This window comes from Erigeron canadensis, chromosome 7 (genome assembly GCF_010389155.1).
Source record: "Erigeron canadensis isolate Cc75 chromosome 7, C_canadensis_v1, whole genome shotgun sequence".
Taxonomy (NCBI): domain Eukaryota; kingdom Viridiplantae; phylum Streptophyta; class Magnoliopsida; order Asterales; family Asteraceae; genus Erigeron; species Erigeron canadensis.
In genome coordinates, this window is record NC_057767.1 from 15,536,614 (window position 1) to 15,558,411 (window position 21,798).

Consider the following 21,798-nt stretch of genomic DNA (forward strand, 5'->3'; position numbering starts at 1 on the left):
GATTACGTGGATTTTGCCCATGCAGAAATGAGACGTCAGTCTGTAGAGAGACTTCCGAATGGCTAGTGGAGGTTTGACCGTGCAAGAGTTGGGAGCTCTTGTCTTCTATCCTAGGTCGAACCCGGCGAGTATATGTGGTTTGGACTAATGGAAGGCCAACGTTTTCTTTATGCCTTATACCTAGCCCGGACCTCTCATCCTCTCTAACATTTTCGACTCCTCCCTCATTTTCACCTTGTTCCTCCGGGATGAATCAATATCAGAATCAGCCACATCTTCTAGTTCAGCTCGGGAAAAACGATCATACTCAAAGCGAGATCTTTTGAATGTTTTCTTTTTGATATTAACAGGAATGGACTTCCTGCGGCCTTGAAAGTATGTCGGTGGAGGAGATAGGAAAACAGTTGTAGAAATTGTTGATGAAGGAATATGAGATGGTAAAGATTGTGATTGAGGCATTGCTGGGGGTTCTGGTGTTAGAATTTCTAGTAGTGGAGTTGTTTGAATTGGTGAAGAATGTCTTTGTGGTGATGGTGTTCTTGGTGATGGTGATCTTCTGATATTTGAAGTTTTAGGAGGTGGTGATCGGATAGGTCTTGGAGTCCCAGACTCAGAGATAGTATTCTCAGAAGATGTAGGAGAAGAAGGTTCAGCTGGTGTTTTTCTTTTCAATTGCTTTTTCTTTAAAGAACTTCCTTTCTTCTTCTTTTGTTGATGCACTTTCTTACTCAACTTTATCACAAACATTTCACCTCTTTGTTTCTTACTCTTTGGCCTACCTGAACTGGATTCACCCTTACTCTCTTTTCTTTTCCTCTTAGACCCCTCACTTGGCAACCTATGCACAACTTGGGTAGGAACCGGGAGGCTTTCCGGTCCCAGAGTTGTTCTAATCCAGTCCAGATATGCCTTCTTGGCATCATCAGTATCGGGAACCATATCAAGTAAAAATGATGGAATCAGATAAGAGTAGTTAGGGATACCAGAGTCTAACAAACTTGAATGGATGAGTAACAACTTTCCCTGTTTCAAGAAGTCTTGGAATATGCTTCTTGTTCCTGATTATACTGCGGACAATTACTGAGAGAAATCTTATGAAAGGAATATACTTCTTGGGAGCAGATATTTTTCCATTTACTGAAACTATCAGCTGATCCCAAAGAAGTTGAGCAATGTCGTAGTGCTGATTGAACACAAACCCATAAAATATGTACAACATTGTCTGGGTCAAATTATCCATTCCTCTTGTATATGGATGAAAACAGTTGCTGAGAACAGAAAACACATAGTACCAAATTCTTGGTAACTTCTTCAGCTTGAAATCAGTTGTTTTTGTCAAAGGACCATCATAACCAAGTGATATCAAGGCAGCAAACATCACATCATTTGACTCAAATACATCATAATCATTTCTCCCATTTGAGTTTGCTTCTGGTAGCCTTAAATATCTTCTGAAATCATCTAAATTGAATTCGAAGTCATATGTGGTCTCTCCAGAACGAAGTTCAAATTGAAAATGGCCTTGTCTACGAAGTTCTGGAGATTTAACTTTGGCTTTAGTCCTTGATGAAGATGGATCATGTGGTTGTACAAAGATAATAGATCTCCACATGTCAAATAAATATGATTCAGCAAGATCAACATCTACTGTGAGAGCATAAGTAAGAGGATGATTGTGGAAGATTGCTGAATTGATTGGAAAGTCGGGAGCATTGAAAGGATCATTCAGATATCTATTATTTCTCATATTGATGGAATTTCCGGCTGTAAGAATTTCTTCAACTGATTCATTAATGGCAATCTCTTCATCATGTCTAACCTCTTCTTGATGATCCATTATTTTTATAATTTTCTGTTTTTAAGACATAAAACTTTTAACACACACAGAAAAATAATATTTGAATAGCAAATAACAAGGTTCACACAAACAATTTATATAAGATACAAGGAGGTTCACAAAGGCGATCAACTCAGTGTATCCTTTATAAATCATTTGTTATGAGAAAATAAACACAGAATAGTTAAATATATATTTTCCATATATAAGTTTACAAAGAAGTTCACAAAGGCGATCAATTCTTTGTACTCTTATATACTTTGATATGTATATAACTTTGAAAATAAGATATAATCATATAAGTATGATATATCTGAGAATAATAAGGAAGTACACAAAGGCGTTCGATTCCTCGTATTCCAAAATATATGATAATTATATGATCATACAAAACAGTTTGTCACACCACACAAGAATAAAAGTAAAATAAAAATTTTGAAAGGAAAAAAATTTTCTAAGTATAAAAATCAGAATGATCTAAATTTAGATCGTTCTGAGTAAAACTCAGTTAAAAGGAAATGAGACGATCTAAATTTAGATCGTTTTGAAAGATTTAAAGAAAAAATAATGAAGTATGGAAAACTGAAGATGAAACGATCTAAAAGAGATCGTGTTAAACCTTTATTTGAGAAAAAGTTTAAGTATGGAAAAAAGGAAGTAAAACGATCTAGAGATCGTTTTAAGTTTCTCATGTGAGAGAGAAAAAAATGTTAAGTATGGGAAAGAAAAGGTAAAACGACCTAAAAGAGATCGTTTTAGGTTTTGTTAAAAAACTTTTGAAGTGAAGAAAAATGAAACGATCTAATTTAGATCGTTTTGGAAAAATTTTGAGAAAAACTTCACTTTTCTTTTAAAGATTTTCTAACACTTAAAAAATATAAAGTGAAATCAAATTCATGATTTCTCCTTACACTTAAAAATATCAGATTTGAGCGAACCGAATTCATAAGAATTCATTTACCCATCAATCGAATTTCCAAACTCATTATCAAACCACACAGCGTTCAGACCCAAGAACGATCCAAATTAGATCGTTTTGGTCTCAGTCTCAAGGGTTTAACAAGAAAATAACATGAAATGAACAGAAAAGGTGAATGGTAAACTTATTTTACTTCTAAGTCGTTTAGAAATCAAAACGATCTAAATTTAGATCGTTTTAGAATCAAACAACTCTAAAATAAAATATTTTTGCCAAACACTTTTCAGTTAGCCAAACATACATCTAAATTCACATTCAATGGATCAAACTGCAATTTGAGCATGGCATTTCATTCATCCCTAGCCAAACTAACATTATCATTACACAACTTATCTAAATTGAAACACATCATACCTTTTAAACACACTCTCTGATCATGTTTTTTCAAGAACAGGGGGGAAGGGTTTTTGAATATTCAAAATCATCAAACAAAGCATTTAAACATGTAATAATCATTTACACATATCCTAAACATGCTTCTAATTCACACAGTCAACACAGAAGTACTAACAGAAATGAGAAATTCAAGAAAAATTGAAAAAATGAAATCTACATTCAATCCGAGATAGTACCTGTGGATGTGATTGAAATTTGATGATGTTATGGAAAGAAATGATCACAGAACGATTTGGAACAAACCCCTTAACTTCTTTTGATGATCAGTAACAAAAAGTTTTTATGAAGATTTTTTGTGAGAGTGTTAGTAAGTTTACGGAAGTAAGTGTGAATAGATAAGAAAGAAAAAAAATGATTTTTCCCTCCTTAAAGAGAAAGAAAACAAAAATGGGTCGGGTCAGGCTGACTGGATCGGGTTTGGTTATCTGGGTCGGGTATGGACTTGATTGGTATTGGGCTTGACTTTTTTCTTTTTCTTTTTTTTTTTGTTTTTTTAGGCTTTTTCATATAACAGAATTCTAAAACAATAATAAACAAACAAAACAAAACAAAACAAAACAAAACAAACAAAAATATTTTTATGAGTTTTAAATTTTCTATTTTTATATTCTAAAATAACAATGAGTTTCTAATCAAATAGTGCAAATACACAAACTCCCCCTTGCTTTATGAATTATCCTTTCGCTCCCCCTCAAACATTGCATGATATTAAACATATTGCACGTAAGCATAGCATCAATGTTTGACAGATAATGAATAAAATTAGAGAGATGGAGGATTTTTACAAAACATGCAGAGGCAATTTAGCGTATTGGTAATGAGCACTTATTTGAAATGGTTTCTTTGATCAGAAACTCATTCCAGGATCATGTGTTGAATATCTTCCAAAGTGGAATTACGTAACACAGACCTTTATTACCTACAAAAAAAAATTAAGTTGTTTTTGGTACCCACTGTTGAATGGGTACTTTTGGGTTAGAAAAATTGGTCATGGTATTGTTTGAAGATTTGGGATTCTGTTTCTTTGGAGTTTTGACAGTGAACCAACCATACTGATCCCTATAAATAGTTATACCCTTAGATGTTTCTTTTGTGAGGAAAACTTGATTAGTTTTTGACATCTTGGATATTTTACTATTTTTAGAGATAGTTTTAAGAGCAGAGGTTCTAGAAACAGATGAAACATGAACCTTAATGGTGTTCTTACCTTTGACAGTTGGTGCAAGCTGACTTTTGAGTGAGTAAAATAAAGTTGGAGCAATCTTAGATTTAGATTCCTTCTTTGATTCAACTTTAGGCTTTTTGAAAGAAAGTTGTTTAACTCCTTTTTCAATTTTTGGTTGAGAACCAGTTTTTGTAGTCATCTTTTCAATCAATGCTTTTGCTTTAGCCTTAAGATTTTCAGGAATCTCAATTTTATGCTCTAAAATCACTTTACTTTTGTCATTATGTGTGATCACAGGGGTTTCAAAAGAAAGTACCTTTTTGACAGAAGCAAGACGCTTAGTCTTCAAAGCTTGAATTTTCTCTTCAATCTTGAAAAATGAAGATAACATTGTTTTGGACATATCTTGAATTTCTTGAGAAGAGAAGCTTTCATCCTGCAGCACTTTTGTAGAATTCTCACTCCCATTGGATGGAGTGGAGCAATCATCAGAATTATTATTAATCATCATATGGGTAAGGGTGGTCTCACTTACTTTTGGGGAATAATCTTGAGTTTTCAGATGTTCAATGACCTTTTGTTGAGACTCAACTTTTTGTTTTAGGTTTTCAATTTCTTTTTCCAATATGGTAGTTGGAATATAAGCTCTGTGAGAAATTGATTGTGAAGACACTTGTTGAGACTCATTTTGTTTCACTGAAATGTTGTTTATTTCTTCTAACTCATAAATTGATCTGTTATGAGTTTTCTTGTAAGTATCATTAAGAGCAACATAATCAATGTTTATTTGAGTTGGTTTTGGTCTTTCAACATCATCTGACTCAAAATCATCCTCAGATGGTCTGATGAATTCTTGAATCATGCCAAGGCGAAGAAATTTTTTATCATACAAAGCACCAAGATCTTCTTTTTGAATTTTCTCTAAATGTGCTGGATTCTCACAACCTGAACCAAAAAGAAGTTCTGATTTATCAATCTTTGATTTATTGTAATAAGCAGTGAAATCCAAAAAAGGATTTTGTTCTATTTTGTGGATTTTCTCTTGGTAGAACAAAATGTTTGCTTTCAAATCCTCAACATGTTTTTGAAGAGTTTCAATCTCAACTCCTTTGAGAAAACAAGAACTGTTTAAGTCAGAAATCTGTCTTTCATGTTTTTCACAATTTGGTCTCATATCTTTCATTTTGTTTGTGAGAAACTCAACATCTGCTTGTCTTGCATTTGCTCTTATCCATTCATTGGTTTTCTCAAGCTGTAACGTCTCAATGGTTTGCTTGAGTGAATGGACAGTCTTTTCAAGGTCTTGACATTTATTGGTTAAATGTGCATTGGGTGAAACAACTTGAGAACTGTTACTTGACAAATGCATTTCTTTCAAAGAGTCATAGTTAACTTTGAGAGCATCATGAGCTATTGAGAGTTGAGAAAAATCTTCGTTAAGTTTATCAAACTCTTGTTTAGCTATATACAAATTTGTTTTCAAAGTAAGATTTTGCATTGTCAAAGTATCAGCAGTTGTTTGAAGAGACAAGTAGTCAGTTTGAGTAAAACTTGTACCTCTCTTGATGAAATGTCTGAATTGATGTTGATTGTTGTCATTTGAAATGATTGAATTACAATTAAAAAAACTTGAATTAGAAAATGAAACTAGAAATTTAGATCGTTTTAGATTTTTGAAAAAAATTTCTAAGTATTTAAAAAATGAAACTAGAACGATCTAAATTAGATCGTTTTAGAATCTGGAAAAAAAATTTTCTAAGTGATGAAGAAGAAAGAAGAAAGAAAACAAAATGAAATGTTCTAAAAGAGATCGTTTTGAGGAATTTGTAAAGAAAAGTTAGAACGATCTAATTTTAGATCGTTTTAACAATTTTGGGTGAAAAATTTCTAAGTATGAAAACTTTGAAAATTTGGGCAGAGTAACACAATGATTTGGAAGTTTTTGAGCAAAACCAATCTCAAGGAGATCAGTTACCTAAGGAAGTGTGTGATTCCCAATCACAACAACTTAAGAATCACGATCCACACACCACACAATTCACACAGAATTAGACAAGCTAGAACAATCTAAATTAGATCGTTTAACTTCAAAATAGCCAAAAACTAGAACGATCTAAAAGAGATCGTTTTAGTTCCTTCAACAGAGATCGTTTTGGTATACCTGCACATACAAACAGAACAGACAAAACAGTCGGTTTTTGATACAAAATTGGTCAATTCTCACTCAGTTTTGAGAATTAGGATTTGTTCCAAACATCAAAATGCTCAGAAAATGATCGCGCACAACCCTAAAAACAATTCCATATCTCAAATCAACTTAATTGTAAAAATCAAATTTTGATCAAATTTTTTGAAATTTTGATTTTTAATCAAAACTTTGAATTTGATTCTGAAACTTAACAGGATGTTTTGAAATATGATTTGGAATGTATTTGTGAACAAAAACTTGAAAATTGAACAGAAATTGAAGGTAAATTGTTGAAGAACATAAATGGCGGCAAATGTTTTCTTTGAACACGACGAAGAAGAATTTGAACAAAAATTCAATGAATCTGTATTGAATCTGTTCTGGATCATCAACAGATTGTTGTTTTGCTCTGATACCACATGTAATTTAGCAGAAATCGCTCGTGTTCGGGTGCGGAAATAAGGTGTATAACAATGGTGGAAGTGTGTGTGTTAGTGTGTGTATTGAGAGAGACGACCTGTGTGTGTGGAAAGCTTGGGGAATATTATTAGCAAAATGTGTCTAAAGGTTACAAAAGGTTAAGGCTTGAGGGGTATTTATACTCTAAGTAAACACAAAAGCTCCCCCTCAACCTTATATTACATATACAAAATAACAAAGATAAGGAAATACAACTAAGCACTATTTTGAATTTCTAACAGGAATACTAACGGATTTATAAACTAACAGCATCAAACCTTGGAACGGTTTTGAGTAAAGTTATAGGTTTTGACTATAACTCGTAAGGAGAAATAGGTTGTGTGTTTAAATCAGTTCGTTTATTCTTATTATAGTATAGAAGAGCAACCTCGTCATGAAGGGACCGAGCATAATGAAGAAGAAGAGCTCGTATTTAATGAGGATAGTATGGATATATTGGATCAAATTGGGAGAGCTTTGGAAAAGTACACTTCTATTTTACTCAAACGGTTGAATGCTACATTAGAAGAAGCAGTGAATGATCACATTGCTCAAATGATCAAAGAAGAAGTTGCGATCAATGTGCAACGGGAGTTTGAAAAGAGGGATGCCAAGGATAAAGGCAAGAAAATTGAAGATGAAAAGGAGGTTGAGGTGACGGGGGAAAAGATTTATAAAAAGAAATTCACTTTCCGAGATTTTGAAGTATGCCACCCACCAGAGTATCACGGTGGTCGTGATCCAATCGTTTGTACCCGGTGGATATCGGAAATGGAGGGGGCATTCCGCACTAGTCAATGCCCCTCACACTTGAAGGTGATCTTTTTGGTTGGTGTGTTAAGAAATAGTGGAAAGAGATGGTGGGATGGTTTGTTAGCTATTAAGACGGGGGCACTAGATGATGTTGAATGGCCCGAATTCAAAGAAATGTTTTTCAAGGAGTTCCGGTCGGAAGCCGAGGTAACTAAGATGAGGAGTGAATTCCTCAATGATTGTCAAGGTAGTATGAGCGTAAATGAATTCCGGGCTCAATTCTTGGACAAGGCTCAATTTTTTCCGGAATTTCTCGAGAATGATCAATTGCTCAAGGAGCAATTTTACTTGAAGTTGAAGAAGAGTTTGCGGGAGAAGATTAGTTTTCGTCAAATGGAGTCTTTTTCCATGTTGGTGGATGTGGCTAGAGATCACGAAATTGAAATGGCGAGAGTGGATGATAGTGATTTAAAAAGGAAGCATGAAGACGTAAGTTCTCCAAACAAGAAACCTAGACAAGAAGGGAATTCCGGTAATCACTTTAATAAAAGAGTTCCATTTTGCCGCCAATGCAAGAAGAATCATTCGGGGGTATGTAGAGCGGCGGAGAAAGGGTGTTATACATGTGGGAAGCCGGGGCATACTAGCCGGGAATGTAGGTCCAAACCTCACAAGCCCGTTATTTGTTTCAAATGCTTTGAAGAGGGTCATATGAGAAGTTCATGCCCTAAGTTGACCGAAGAAGAAAGACTTGAAGAAAGGAGGAAAGAGGCGGAGAGGAGAAATACTCAAGCTCATGGAAACCCGCGTGGAAGATCTTTCCAACTCACGGTGGAGCAAGCAAGAAACACGGATGATGTAGTTACAGGTACATTCCTTGTATATAATGTGCCTATGCGAATTCTCTTTTATTCAGGGGCGAATAGATCATTCGTTGCAACTAGAGTAATTCATATTATTCCCGTGTCTAAGTCATGTTTAGAAAATACTTTGCAAGTTGAGGTTGGTAATGGTAGGATGGAATTAGTGAAGGATGCGTATAAAGGGTGTGAAATCAAAATCTCTTTGGAACTCTTCCAAGTTAATCTAATTCCTTTTCCAATGGGAGAGTTTGACATAATCTTGGGTATGGATTGGTTGAGCTCTTGTAACGCTAAAATCGCATGTGACGAGAAGCTGTATATTTGAAGACCTCTAAGGGCGAAGACTTGGTGGTTTATGGTGATAGGAAAGAACGTTCTATACCCGTGTGCACTTTTGCTCGTGCCAAACGTTACATATCCCATGGATGTCACTCTTATCTTGCTCACATCATTGATGTTGAGAATAAACCTCCTTCTATCGAAGACATTCCCATTATTAAAGATTTCGTCGATGTTTTTCCCGAAGACTTGCCGGGCATTCCTCCCGAACGGCAAGTTGAATTCTCCATTGATTTAACTCCGGGGGCTAACCCCATCGCTAAAGCTCCTTACCGTTTGGCTCCAACAGAAATGCAAGAAATGATGAAACAACTTGAAGAATTGCTTGATAAGGGTTTCATTCGACCTAGCAACTCTCCTTGGGGTGCGCCGGTACTATTTGTCAAGAAGAAGGATGGAAACATGCGTATGTGCATTGATTATCGTGAACTCAACAAGGTCACCGTAAAGAACAAATATCCTTTGCCGAGAATTGATGATTTATTTGATCAACTTCAAGGAGCTTCGTATTTTTCTAAAATTGATCTTCGTTCGGGTTACCATTAACTCAAAGTACGTGAAGAAGATATTCCTAAAACCGCCTTTCGGACTCGTTATGGTCATTTTGAGTTTGTTGTTATGCCTTTTGGACTCACAAATGCTCCCGCGGCTTTCATGGACCTCATGAACCGTGTTTGTCGTCCTATGCTCGATAAGTCCGTGATCGTCTTCATTGACGATATTCTCATTTATTCCAAAAGTTCATCCGATCATGAAGTTCATTTGAGGGAGGTGTTGGAAACTCTACGTAAGGAGAAACTCTATGCCAAATTCTCCAAATGTGAATTTTGGTTAAGAGAAGTGCAATTTCTTGGTCATGTTGTTAATAGTGAAGGAATCATGGTGGATCCGGCTAAGATTAGTGCGGTGATGAAGTGAGAGCAACCTAAGAATCCGTCGGAAATTAGAAGTTTTCTTGGGCTAGCGGGCTATTACCGTCGTTTCACCCAAGACTTTTCTAAAATAGCTTCCCCATTGACCAAGTTAACTCAAAAGAACATCAAGTTTGAATGGACGAGTGAACAAGAGATGGCCTTCCAACAACTTCGAGAAAGGTTAAGTCTGTAACACCCCAACTAAGGCGGAACAATGAGATGTACAGAAAGTCGAGTATTCAAAACAAAGGATTATAAATAACATTCATCATAGTTTTATTTGATAAAAGAATTTACAAATGTACAAGCATGTGAACCAATTTCCAAGTACAAATGCGTCCACCGTACTTGAATATTAAGTTCGCGAAAGAAATAACAAGCACATGAATTAGTATACTACAATGATCAAGGCGGATTCCATTGCCTATCACAAGGTTTGATCTTTGACTCCAAAGGGCAACGCAAATAATCATGAAGCATATAAATCCTCAATGCTTAAGCTTATTTCCTGAAAAGCATGAAGAAAAAGTGTCAACTACGAAAACGTAGTTGGTGAGTGCATAGGTTTTTATATAAATCTTGGTACATCACCGTTTTAATACTTAGAAAAACTGATTACTATTACATTTCGAAATATCCAAACCATATGATCGACAAAATTTTCATATCATGTTATCAAGTTTCCAAATACCATAATGTCATATCAAGACTTGGAGAATCTATAGTAAAATTTCAGGTTCTCATTTGTCAAATCATCATGAGAGAAAAAGTATATAAATCGATTAATCGTATATCATACCAAAATCATTCGGTTACCAAAATCATTTCAATATCACCAATTTCCATGAATATTTCCAATTCATCCTTTGATAATCATTTGTTCAACTCATTATAACCCATGTAAATAAATCCTTGTCATATGACCACAAGGGTTTAATTCCATTATCTTAGATGAGTAAATGCTTGAGCCACTACTACTACCATTTTATTCAAGTCCGATTACAATCCAATAATTCAATTCATAGCACAAGCTGTCAATCAAGTGCCGTAATAATAATAACAATGATGATAATGGGTCGTGCCATGGAGACGCCCGATTATCTTAAGGTAGTTAGAACACCCGGGGGCCAGACTAGAAGTGGAGGTTGTCACGAAGGCAACCAACCTTCCAACGGTACGCTTTGGTTGGGCGGACGAAACCTAATTGCGCAACTAACTACAGGCCTCCACTTTCGGAGTAAATAGTAGTGTACCGAACGCCGCGGTTTGACAGAACTCAAGCTCAACACATAAATCCTTTATTTTCATGAACATACGAAACAATTTTATTTCATACTCATATATCAAGAATCATTTCATATAACAACTCTCTTTCAAGAAACATTGCATATATAGAAAGTAGTTTCATTTATCATGTTTTTCACCCCGAAAGTAAAACACATAAAAGAGTTTGAAAGGGGGCTATGACTTACCTTGATATGCCGCATATTATATTCACTTATCCAAAATGGGTACTTCCCATCAATCGCTCCATCATACATCCGTCACGTTTCTCAATCACATTTGAAAGCCAAGACTATCCCTACGATAGGACTAATACATGTAAGTTCCTATCTTAAGCTATCACTTAGAAATGCCACTTTCATTATATTGCTATCAATTGTGGAATCCAAGTATATTGCCAACATTCGCATTGTTTTGGTTGTAGCGATTGATGGTGTAAAATGTTACTTTAATTACATGCGTAGTTATAAGTTGTTAGATTTTTGGTAACTTGGCTTCATTTGTGGTTTCACTTGGCATCTTAGGTCATCATGTAGAAATATCGTATTAAGTTATGTTATCCTTGTTCATCATTTGTTGTGTAATCGATTTTAGCGTGAATTAACATTTGTGATATCAATATATAGCTTGGTTAACATAATTATTTATGTCAATCTCACTTAATTATCTTTGTTTTATTTTGATTACACTTATCTCATGAAATTCGTTTAAGTGTTATGGGCCATTATTAATTGGGCCTTAGGTGTCATGGGCTTTTAAATGTTTTGGGCTTACATTAGTTATTGGGCTTTACCTTATTTGGGTTAGGTGCATAATGGGTTATAGTGGTTATTGGGCTATAAGGCTTATTGGGCCAAGTGGGCCTACTGATTTGTGTTCCTTATGGGTTCATTATTTGGGCCGGGTTAGCCCATTATGGTTCTTAGTTCATTACATAGCCCATTATGCCATTTATAAGATTACTTACAAATTTTCTGTTTTATACTTTATTTTTAAGAAATGTTAGCTACTATTTTGGGTTCAAGACGAATTATTTGGACCTTCATGATTTTTACACAGTGACTTATATGTATCTAGTATTTTTGTGAATTTTTGGTGAGTTTTTTTAGATGATTTTTGGTGTTCGTAAAAATTATCCAAACACGAACTGTCCCGAATGGGCACTGCTTGCGACATCAAAAGTTTTATAAAAGTTCTTGATGTTCTGATTGTTAGAAAAATCCCATGATTTTATTTTAAGTTCACAACACATTGAAATTACTTTCCAACAAGTATGACTTCCTGGAACTTTATGGATTAGGAGATAAAAATTGTTAAAGTTTATAAAATATTCATACAAAATTACAGTTTTGACCAGTTTCAGTAGAAAAATCATATCTTTCGTTTGGTTCAGTATTTTTGAGTAATTCCAGTTGGAGGTTAATCTTAACTCATTTGTCTACAACTTTTATTTTGATAGTCTTTATTGAAAATGCCCTCACATGCCCAGTTTTCCCGTTCAAAGACAGAAGATGGATTATGTCAGCTTACTTTGTTTGCCCAATGCATGCCTTTACTTTATGGCTTTACCCAATACTTATTTTGGCAAACCCAATACATTTTGTTCATCCTAATTCATCTATTCATCTTTCATTAGTGTTTTCTCCAGATTTTATTTCATATTTTATGGACAAATCATGTGATGAAGGTGATGAATTTATATTTGTGTTCTTGTGATTTCGGTTAGTGACTTTTATGAATTGTTTGGTCTTGAATTCTTATAAAATCCTTATTTCTTGTACTAACTTCATAAATCCCAGATTATTAACATGTATTTAATCATCAAAATATATATATGAAATCATCAATTAAAGACCCATCTCAAATCTCAAATCAAAACAACTTAAACTAGTGCAAATCCAAGCATGCATGTAATCATCTCATCATTTTAACAACAAATCTTTATCCAACTTCAATTCAACAACTTAAAAACATATTTTTATGAAAAACTCCAAAAATATATTCATCAAGATATATAAAAATATGACCATATTTCAAAGGAAAAATCACTTTAAACGTTATTTAATCTATAACAACACTTTTGGGTCTTAAACTTGTTGAATCCTTGAATCTTTTCTCTAGATCTTGACATGCAATATCATGAAAGAAAAGATCTATCAACTTGCCCTCATCAAGTGTATATTCAAAAGAAAACTTGAAGATTCATAAAGAAAACATGAGTTTTTGATAAAACCTTTAAGCATAAACATAAGCAAGATTTAATCTAGTGAAAGGAGGGAAGATTATACCCTTGAAGAACACTTTTTGATGATGAGAATATGCAGATTTTCATGACCCTTAATGCCTCCAACAACCCTTGTTTCAACCTTAATATAACCCTTAAACTATGCTTGAATTAATCCTTTGTTAATCTAGCCTATAACCCTTATTATTAATATATGTTTAGATGGATTTTTCTTCCTTTATCTTCCTTGAGGGCTGCCAAAAATGAAGAGAGAAAGAGAGGAGAGAAAGTAGTTGTTTGAGTGTAAGAATGTGTTTGTGTGTGTGTTGGAAGAATAAGTGTTGGAGTGTTAATTGTATGGGGAGTATAAGGGAGGATGAATTTTGATTGGAGGTGTTGTATGGGGAGTGGGGAGGGCCGGCCATCAAGGGGGTTTTGAAGGGATTTTCTTATTTTTTTTTTGTATAAAAATAGTGTATATATATTATAGTGTAAGTATAGGTTAAGTGGGTATTTATTTTGTAAGTGTTATGTTAGTTAAATGTAGGTAATTAGTTGTTTTGGTTAAAAAATATATAAGTGTATGTATATGTCATGTATATATGTATGTATGGATATATTCTTGTATTTTTAGTTGGTTACATAAGCTATTAGTTGTAAACTTGTATTTATTTTTAAGCATATATATATACTTACTCATTATTTAAGCACTTTATATACATATAACTTACAAATATTTTCGAGATGGAAATTTTTATTTTCATGGCCATATTTACTTAAATTTGGTTTGGTGTTTAATTTGTTGGACAATTTATAGGAAATTTGGATTGTTATCTCAACTTATGAGTCTTACATTATTGTTTATATAACTTAATTGGTTAACAATAAAAATTTTTGTTCAAAGGTATTTTATGAAGTTCATTTAAAACTAGTTTATTGCTTGAGATTATCTTGAATGATTCTAGTTATTGTTTATGGCATTTCTAAGGCATTTCACCGTACTAGAGGGCAATTGTCAATATGCCTAAATGTCTAGAAGGTCAATTTCCCTAACAAACCTCTAGGGATAGATACCTAGATAAATATAAGTACGTTGTCTTAGTCGGAAAATGAGGGTTGTCACAAAGTCAAGCACCGGTTCTTGTTTTACCCGATGGTCTTGAAGATATGGTGGTGTATTGTGATGCATCATCTAATGGCCTTGGTTGTGTTCTTATGCAACGGGGAAAAGTCATTGCCTATGCTTAGGCAATTGAAAGAGCATGAGAAACGGTATCCTACTCATGATTTGGAGTTAGCGGCGGTGGTCTTTGCTTTGAAAATTTGGCGCCATTATCTCTATGGAGTCAAGTTTACCATATATTCCGATTATAAAAGCCTCAAATATTTCTTTGAACAATGAGATCTCAATAATCGCCAAAGAAGATGGTTAGATCTTTTGAAAGATTATGATTGTGAGATCTTGTACCACCCCAGAAAGGCTAATGTTGTGGCGGATGCCTTGAGTCGGAAGAGTTCTCATCATGCCGTAGTTGTTTCTTCTCTATGGGTTTTGATCACCAACGATTTCCTTGATCAAATTAAAGGAGCTCAAGAAAGGGCCTTACAACGGGATCCTAAAAGAGAAAGAATTCAAGGTCAAATTCAATATTTTACTAAGGATTCTCGTGGCCTTACCCTACGTTTTGGGAGGATTTGGATTCCATTCTCTTGTGAGTTGAAGCAAGTTCTACTTGATGAGGCTCACAAATCCAAGTACTCCATTCACCCTGGCGCTACAAAGATGTACCATGACTTAAAGGTAGAATATTGGTGGCCCGGGATGAAGCGTGATGTGGTAAAGTATGTTGAAAAGTGTTTGACATGTGCTCAAGTGAAAGCGGAGCATCAAAAGCCTTATGGTATGTTGCAACCATTGGAGATACCCAAGTGGAAGTGGGAAGAGATCACCATGGATTTCATCACTAAATTGCCCAAGACGCCTAGAAACCAATTTGATACAATTTAGGTAATAGTTGATAGATTAACCAAGAGTCCCTTGTTTCTTCCCATTCATGAGGCATCATCATCCGAGGTGTTGGCAAAAATTTACGTAAAAGAGGTTGTAGCTAGACATGGAGTTCCCATTTCCATTGTTTCGGATAGAGACACTCGTTTCACTTCTCACTTTTGGCGGGAATTTCATGAAGATATGGGCACCAAGCTCAAGCTTAGCACTACCTACCACCCTCAATCGGATGGTCAAGTGAGAGAACCATATAAACGCTTGAAGACATGCTACGGGCATGTATAATTGACTTTGGTGGCACTTGGGATCTTCACTTTTCTTTAATAGAATTCTCCTACAACAATAGCTATCATTCTAGTATTCAAATGCCACTGTATCAAATGTTGTATGGTAGGAAGTGCCGATCTCCAATTTGTTGGGGAGAAATAGGTCAAAGAGAAATAGGTGGCACGGAAGTTGTATTAAAAACTGTAATAACATGATTTCTGCTATTGATTCGATCTCAACAATGGCGGTTCAAGTGTGTATGTTCTTGGTGTGTTTAGTGTGTCTGATTTTCTAGAAAGAGAGAGAGAGAGAGACGATCTGAATAAGTTGTATGTAAAAATGGATTAAAGACTTATGATTTCTAATGAGTTGAGGGTATTTATAGTCTAAATCTACAATTAAGCTAATTGACACTCCTAGTCCCTCAACCTTAGAAATCATTTCACCATGTCTTAACAACAATAACATCCACTAACTTAAATTACAATTTATCACTATTTTTGGATTTCTAACATTCTCCCCCTTAGTGATATATTGTAATGAATGAAGTACATGTTATTTTGTCTTGTAGGAATTAAGTTGATGAGCCCGATGGTGAAGACAATTGGTGTGATGAAACAAGTCTTCAAAGCTTTCTCATTGTCTCTGGAGAACTTGAATCAATCTTGGTTTTGGACTTCTTGTAGTTAAAACATGATGAAATTCTCAATGTTCTTTTTGAACAGAGAATAAAATGAATGAGTCTAGAATCTTTGAAAATTGTTGAACCGTGAATCAGAGTTGTCTTTTGAAGTGCAGAAGGTATAAATTTGGCTTTGGTTCTTCAATCTTCGATTCTTGAATGAAAATTTGTTTCCTTGGAATGAAGTATCAAAAACTTAAACTCTCCCCCTTGAAATATGCATGGAAGCTTCTTGATCAAGTATTATTATATGACTTTGAAGATCTTGAATGAAATGTGTTGATGAAGACTCTTTCGAAGTTTTACTTTTTCCTTGAATCTTCCAATCAATCTTTCAACTTTTGTAGCTTTGATCTTTGTCATGTTGACTTAAACACTTTGGAGAGTAAACTTTTGAACAAAACTTGAATTAATCATGCTCCTCCTCAATTCATGAGTGTAAGCATTTTGGAGCATCTTTGAACATTATATCATTATCTTTGTAATTATCCTTATTCCAAGTCAAGAACTCAATTCTGAAACTGAACAACTCAAATCTGAAAATCTGTGCTCAATTGACTGAATGTCTATTAATTGCAAATTTTCCCATCAAGCCCATACACAAAATATTCTCTCTTATCTTTTATCTGTAACCTCCATACATTCACTACAACCTTCTTACTAACTCAATGTTTGCACAAATCAAGCTCAAAGGTTTTCTTTCTCAATCAATCATAATCTTTTTCTCCCCCTCACAATGACAAAGTTGGGAACCAATGTCATTATGCAAACATTGATTGATCGAATACGAAAAGAAATATCATAAGTTAAAACTAGATTTGCATGAAGAAGTATCAAACAACAACACATCAACCCAATTCAATAGTCCTAGCCCAAAGAATCCTACGGGTAACTAAAATGTAAGGTTTGAAGTTGTTGATACAATTGTTATAGTATGATATTGGCGGTTTTTGAGTTTATGAGATGAGAAATGGAAAAACAGGATAAGGATGATCCGTTAACATGTTCAAAAATCAAAAGGATTAATGAAATGACCGAAAGAAATGTATGACATTTTTCGGATTTCCTATGTATCATTGAATTATGCACAAAGCAATTTTCTAACATAGTTCGGTCTTGTAGCTTTTCAACTATGAGATTGCTTCAAAGAATAGAAATCATGGTCAGTGTCACCTAAGGCGTTCGATAACCACAATCTATTATCCTTAAAGACTTGTTAGGAAACATCTGAGGTCACTGATAGACTTCTCGTTCACTCAATAATCACATTAATGTAATTATGAGACCTACGTTCAATGTTGAAAAATATGTTAGCATTGGTAGGATTTCCATTTGATCATTGTGGAATATCAATTAAGATATCACTACAAATGTTCCGGCTATATCACATAGATATGCAATAATATCACAAAGATATGACTCAAATGTGTCTTAAGAAAAATGAATAAGGATCAAATTAATGATCAAGCAAGATAGCTCTAGACACAACATGATTAAATGAAGTCGGGGACCGGAGCAGAGTGTCTCCCTTTTTCAATATCAACATCTTCCAAATGGAAAGTCAATAGAGATGTGAAAAAAATCTCCGTGAGAAATAAAACAAGCATTTGTTAAGAAACACTTGAGTGGTTAGGTAAAGATGTGCATCGCTTCACTGGGTTCATGAAGTCTTTATCAAGATATCAACAAATGACATCCGATAGAAATGTGTTGTACCCGGCGATTTGAGAGTTTTAGGGAAGAGTATCATTTCTTTTAACCCTTTTCTCACAACATATCACCATAACCTCTCACTTTTCAACTTTACTCCCTCCATCCTAGTTGCACGAAATCATCATCACTCAAAATACCCTCACTATCTAATGAAAGAAGTGAATACTCCAGGGTTAGAACTCATCGGCGATGATGAAGTTCATAGAGTAAATTTTGAGAAAACCTAGTTGCTCATGTGCAAACTAAACACCGAACTTCCTTTGGAGAAAATCTTTTGAAAATCATCAAATGTGGAAAAAAATGATTTAAAAACACATTTGAAGTTTGACAGAGGTTTGAAATCACAAACTCCCCCTTAATCTATGCAAAGATATATCAAAATGTTTTCATAGAAAGGTGGAGCAAAAATGTATTTCTCAAAAAAAAACATAATGATTTGACTCAATCAATTGTTCAAGATGAGACAACTCGGGAGTACACAAAGGCGTTCAATCATTTGCTTCTCATATCAACAATTGAGAGTTTTTTAAGCAACAAAATCATTTGAAAATTTTGAAGTTGTTTGCAACAAAATCAAGACTCTTGAAGAGAATTGTTTGCAATTTTAAGCAAATGAAAAATTGCCATTACACATACATATTCATATAAGACCACTTGGAAGTACACAAAGGCATTCAATTCCGCGTTATCTTATATCAATTTATATGTATAACAACATATTTTATACCAACTTCATTTTAAAATAAATAGCTCAATGAAGAACGGGTTGCATACAGAATATATGCAAGCCATCAAGAAAAAAGATTAAGAAAATCTTTTTGTTATTTTTCAAAATTTTATATTTTTGTATTTGATTTTTGTCTTTTCAAATTTTGTATTTTGTTTTTCAAGAATGTATCAAGAACAAAATAAGTTAAGGTTCAAGATTTAACATGCCAAGCTTAGAGATAAGAAAGTTAAACCTTTTCTCATCCAGTGGTTTAGTGAACAAATCTGCAAGCTGATAGTCAGTTCCCACAAAGTAGAGCTCGATGTCACCTTTCTCAATATGATCTTTGAGAAAATGATATCTCACATCAATATGCTTTGATCGAGAGTGGTTTACTGAGTTGACTACAATAGCAATGGCACTTTGAGAGTCATAATAGATGGGAATATGATCATATTTCAGACCATAATCAGTAAATTGAGTCTTCATCCATAACACTTGAGCACAACAACTAGCCGCAGCCACATATTCAGCTTCAGCTGTTGATAGTGACACACAATTTTCTTTCTTGGAAGACCAACTCACAATTTTATCACCCAAAAGTTGTAAAGTACCAGAAGTGCTCTTGCGATCAAGCTTACAACCTGCATGATCTGCATCTGAATAGGCAGTTAAATTGAATCCAGTATCCCTTGGATACCAGAGACCTAAATTGGGTGTACCCTTCAGATAATGAAATATTCATTTCACAGCTTGAAAATGTAAATCAGTTGGAGCAGCTTGATACCTAGCACACATACATGTTGCAAACATTATATCTGGGCGAGATGCTGTAAGATACAACAATGAACCAATCATACTTCTATATCTCTTTTGGTCAAATGGTTTCCCATTTTATCAGCATTAATATTTGTTCGAGCAGCCATTGGGGTTGAAATTGAAGAACAAGTAGTCATATCAAACTTTTTCAACTTGTCAAAAATATATTTACCTTGTGATATAAAAATACCATTTGGTAATTGTTTGATTTGAAGACCCAAAAAGTAGTTCATTTCCCCAATCATGCTCATTTCAAAATGATTTACCATTAGAGATGAAAAGTTTCGACAAAACGTTTGACTGGTTGACCCAAAAATAATGTCATCAACATATATTTGCACAAGAAGCACATGTTTACCTTGTTTGCGAATAAACAGGGTAGGATCAATAATACCTTTGGTAAAGCCACCTCGAATTAAGAAAGTAGATAAGGAATCATACCATGCTCGGGGTGCTTGCTTAAGACCGTAGAGAGCCTTGTCTAACCTGTAGACATGGTTCGGTCTTTTAGGATCAACAAAACCTTCTGGTTGTTCAACGTAAACTTCTTCTTTGAGATCACCATTCAAGAAAGCTGTCTTCACATCCATTTGAAACACAGTGAAGTTTCTGAATGCAGCATAAGCTAAGAAGATCCGAATGGCTTCCATTCTTGCAACTGGAGCAAAAGTTTCGTCGAAATCAACACCAGGTTGTTGGCAATAACCCTTTGCAACTAATCTTGCTTTGTTCCTTACTACCACTCCATTCTCATCCTTCTTGTTCTTGAAAGTCCACTTTGTGCCAATAGGTTCATTTTTCCTTGGTTTTGGAACTAATCTCCATACTTTCAGTCTTTCAAACTGAGCGAGTTCCTCTTGCATAGCTTTAACCCATTCTGGATCTCGAAGAGCTTCAGAAACAGTTTTGGGTTCAATGTTGCTAAGAGAAAGTGCAACCAGACACTCATTCACTGAAGTACGAGTAGTTACTCTGGCTTATGGATCTCCAATAATTTGATCTGTAGGATGATCTTTTCGCATACGTGACCATTTGCGATCATGAGGAAGAGGATCTTGTTGATTGACATCAACGTCATCATCATTAAAACCAGAGTTTTGCTGAGAGATGGAATCATAGCTTGGTAGAACAGCTTCCTCGTAAGATGGATGATCGAAATCAAGAGGCACATATACATTTGGAGTGTTTATCGGATTGGTAGTCTGGGTAAATTGGGTAAATTGGGTAGGTTGTTCTTGAACATTCACTGGAGAAGAATTATCAGGAGAGGATTGAGAAGAAGAATCATTAGAAGAGGATGAAGAACTACTACTTGAAGAAGTAGCAACTTGCTCAGCAGAACTTGATGATGATTCATGAAGGTTGTCAGGAACTGGATCATTGTTCGGAATTGGTTCAATGATGACTTGAGGTTCCTCATCATGAATCGGTTTTGAATTGTAGAATTCTTCAAAAAGAATGTCTAACTCATCACTCGTTGGAGCTGGAAACTTCTTGAATTTGGATGCTAAAGTAGAAGTCCTTGATGAAGTACTTGAATTACTTGGACCATTATTTGTTGGTAGCAAACTTTCTTGCTCGAAAATCATGCCCAACATCTCATCAAACCAAACATTCATTGTTTCTTGAATCGTATTTGTTTGGCGATTGTAGATTCGATAGGCAATTGATGTCTTGGAATAACCAACAAAGTAACCTTCATCACCTTTCTTCTCGAACTTTCCAAGATTCTCCCGATCATTCAGAGTATAACAAACACACCCAAAGATATGAAAATAGTTGATGTTGAGTTTCCGTTTGTTAACAACCTCATAAGGAGTCTTCTCAAAACGCTGATTAACAATGGACCGATTCTGAGTGTGACAAGCAGTGTCAACAACTTCAGCCCACATATTGGAAGGTAACTTAGAATAAGCAAGCATGGTTCTTGCAGCTTCCACAAGCATTCGATTTCTCCTTTCAACGACACCATTTTGTTTTGGGGTACGAACCGCAGAGAATTGGTGAGTAATGCCTTTGGATTTACAAAATTCATCAAACACTGCATTTTTGAATTCAGTAATGTATCGGACTGGAAGTTGAAGATTCACTTGAGTTGAAGTGATGAAATCGATCAAAGTTTGAGTTGTTTCATCTTTTGAGGCAAGAAACTTGACCCAAGTGTATCTTGAATAATCATCAACGATAACCAAAATGTAT

The 21,798-nt window shown here is 34.7% G+C and overlaps 1 protein-coding gene across 1 annotated transcript; it reads left to right on the forward strand.

Moving 5' to 3' along the window:
* The first annotated feature begins 6,868 nt into the window (after positions 1-6,868).
* LOC122609012 lies at positions 6,869-9,897 on the forward strand. Its single transcript, XM_043782073.1, has 5 exons — positions 6,869-6,942; positions 7,399-8,645; positions 8,694-8,955; positions 9,006-9,385; positions 9,533-9,897. The coding sequence occupies exons 1-5, from the start codon at positions 6,869-6,871 to the stop codon at positions 9,895-9,897; spliced, it is 2,328 nt and encodes a 775-aa protein (XP_043638008.1).
* Positions 9,898-21,798: the final 11,901 nt, after the last annotated feature.

Excerpts from the sequence above, each read along its gene's own strand:
- LOC122609012 (XM_043782073.1), top strand. The coding sequence starts at position 6,869 with ATGGCGGCAAATGTTTTCTTTGAACACGACGAAGAAGAATTTGAACAA. Across the intron at positions 8,646-8,693 it reads CACGGATGATGTAGTTACAG|GGGCGAATAGATCATTCGTT; the intron begins GTACATTCCTTG and ends TCTTTTATTCAG. Across the intron at positions 9,386-9,532 it reads GAAGAAGGATGGAAACATGC|TACGTGAAGAAGATATTCCT; the intron begins GTATGTGCATTG and ends ATTAACTCAAAG.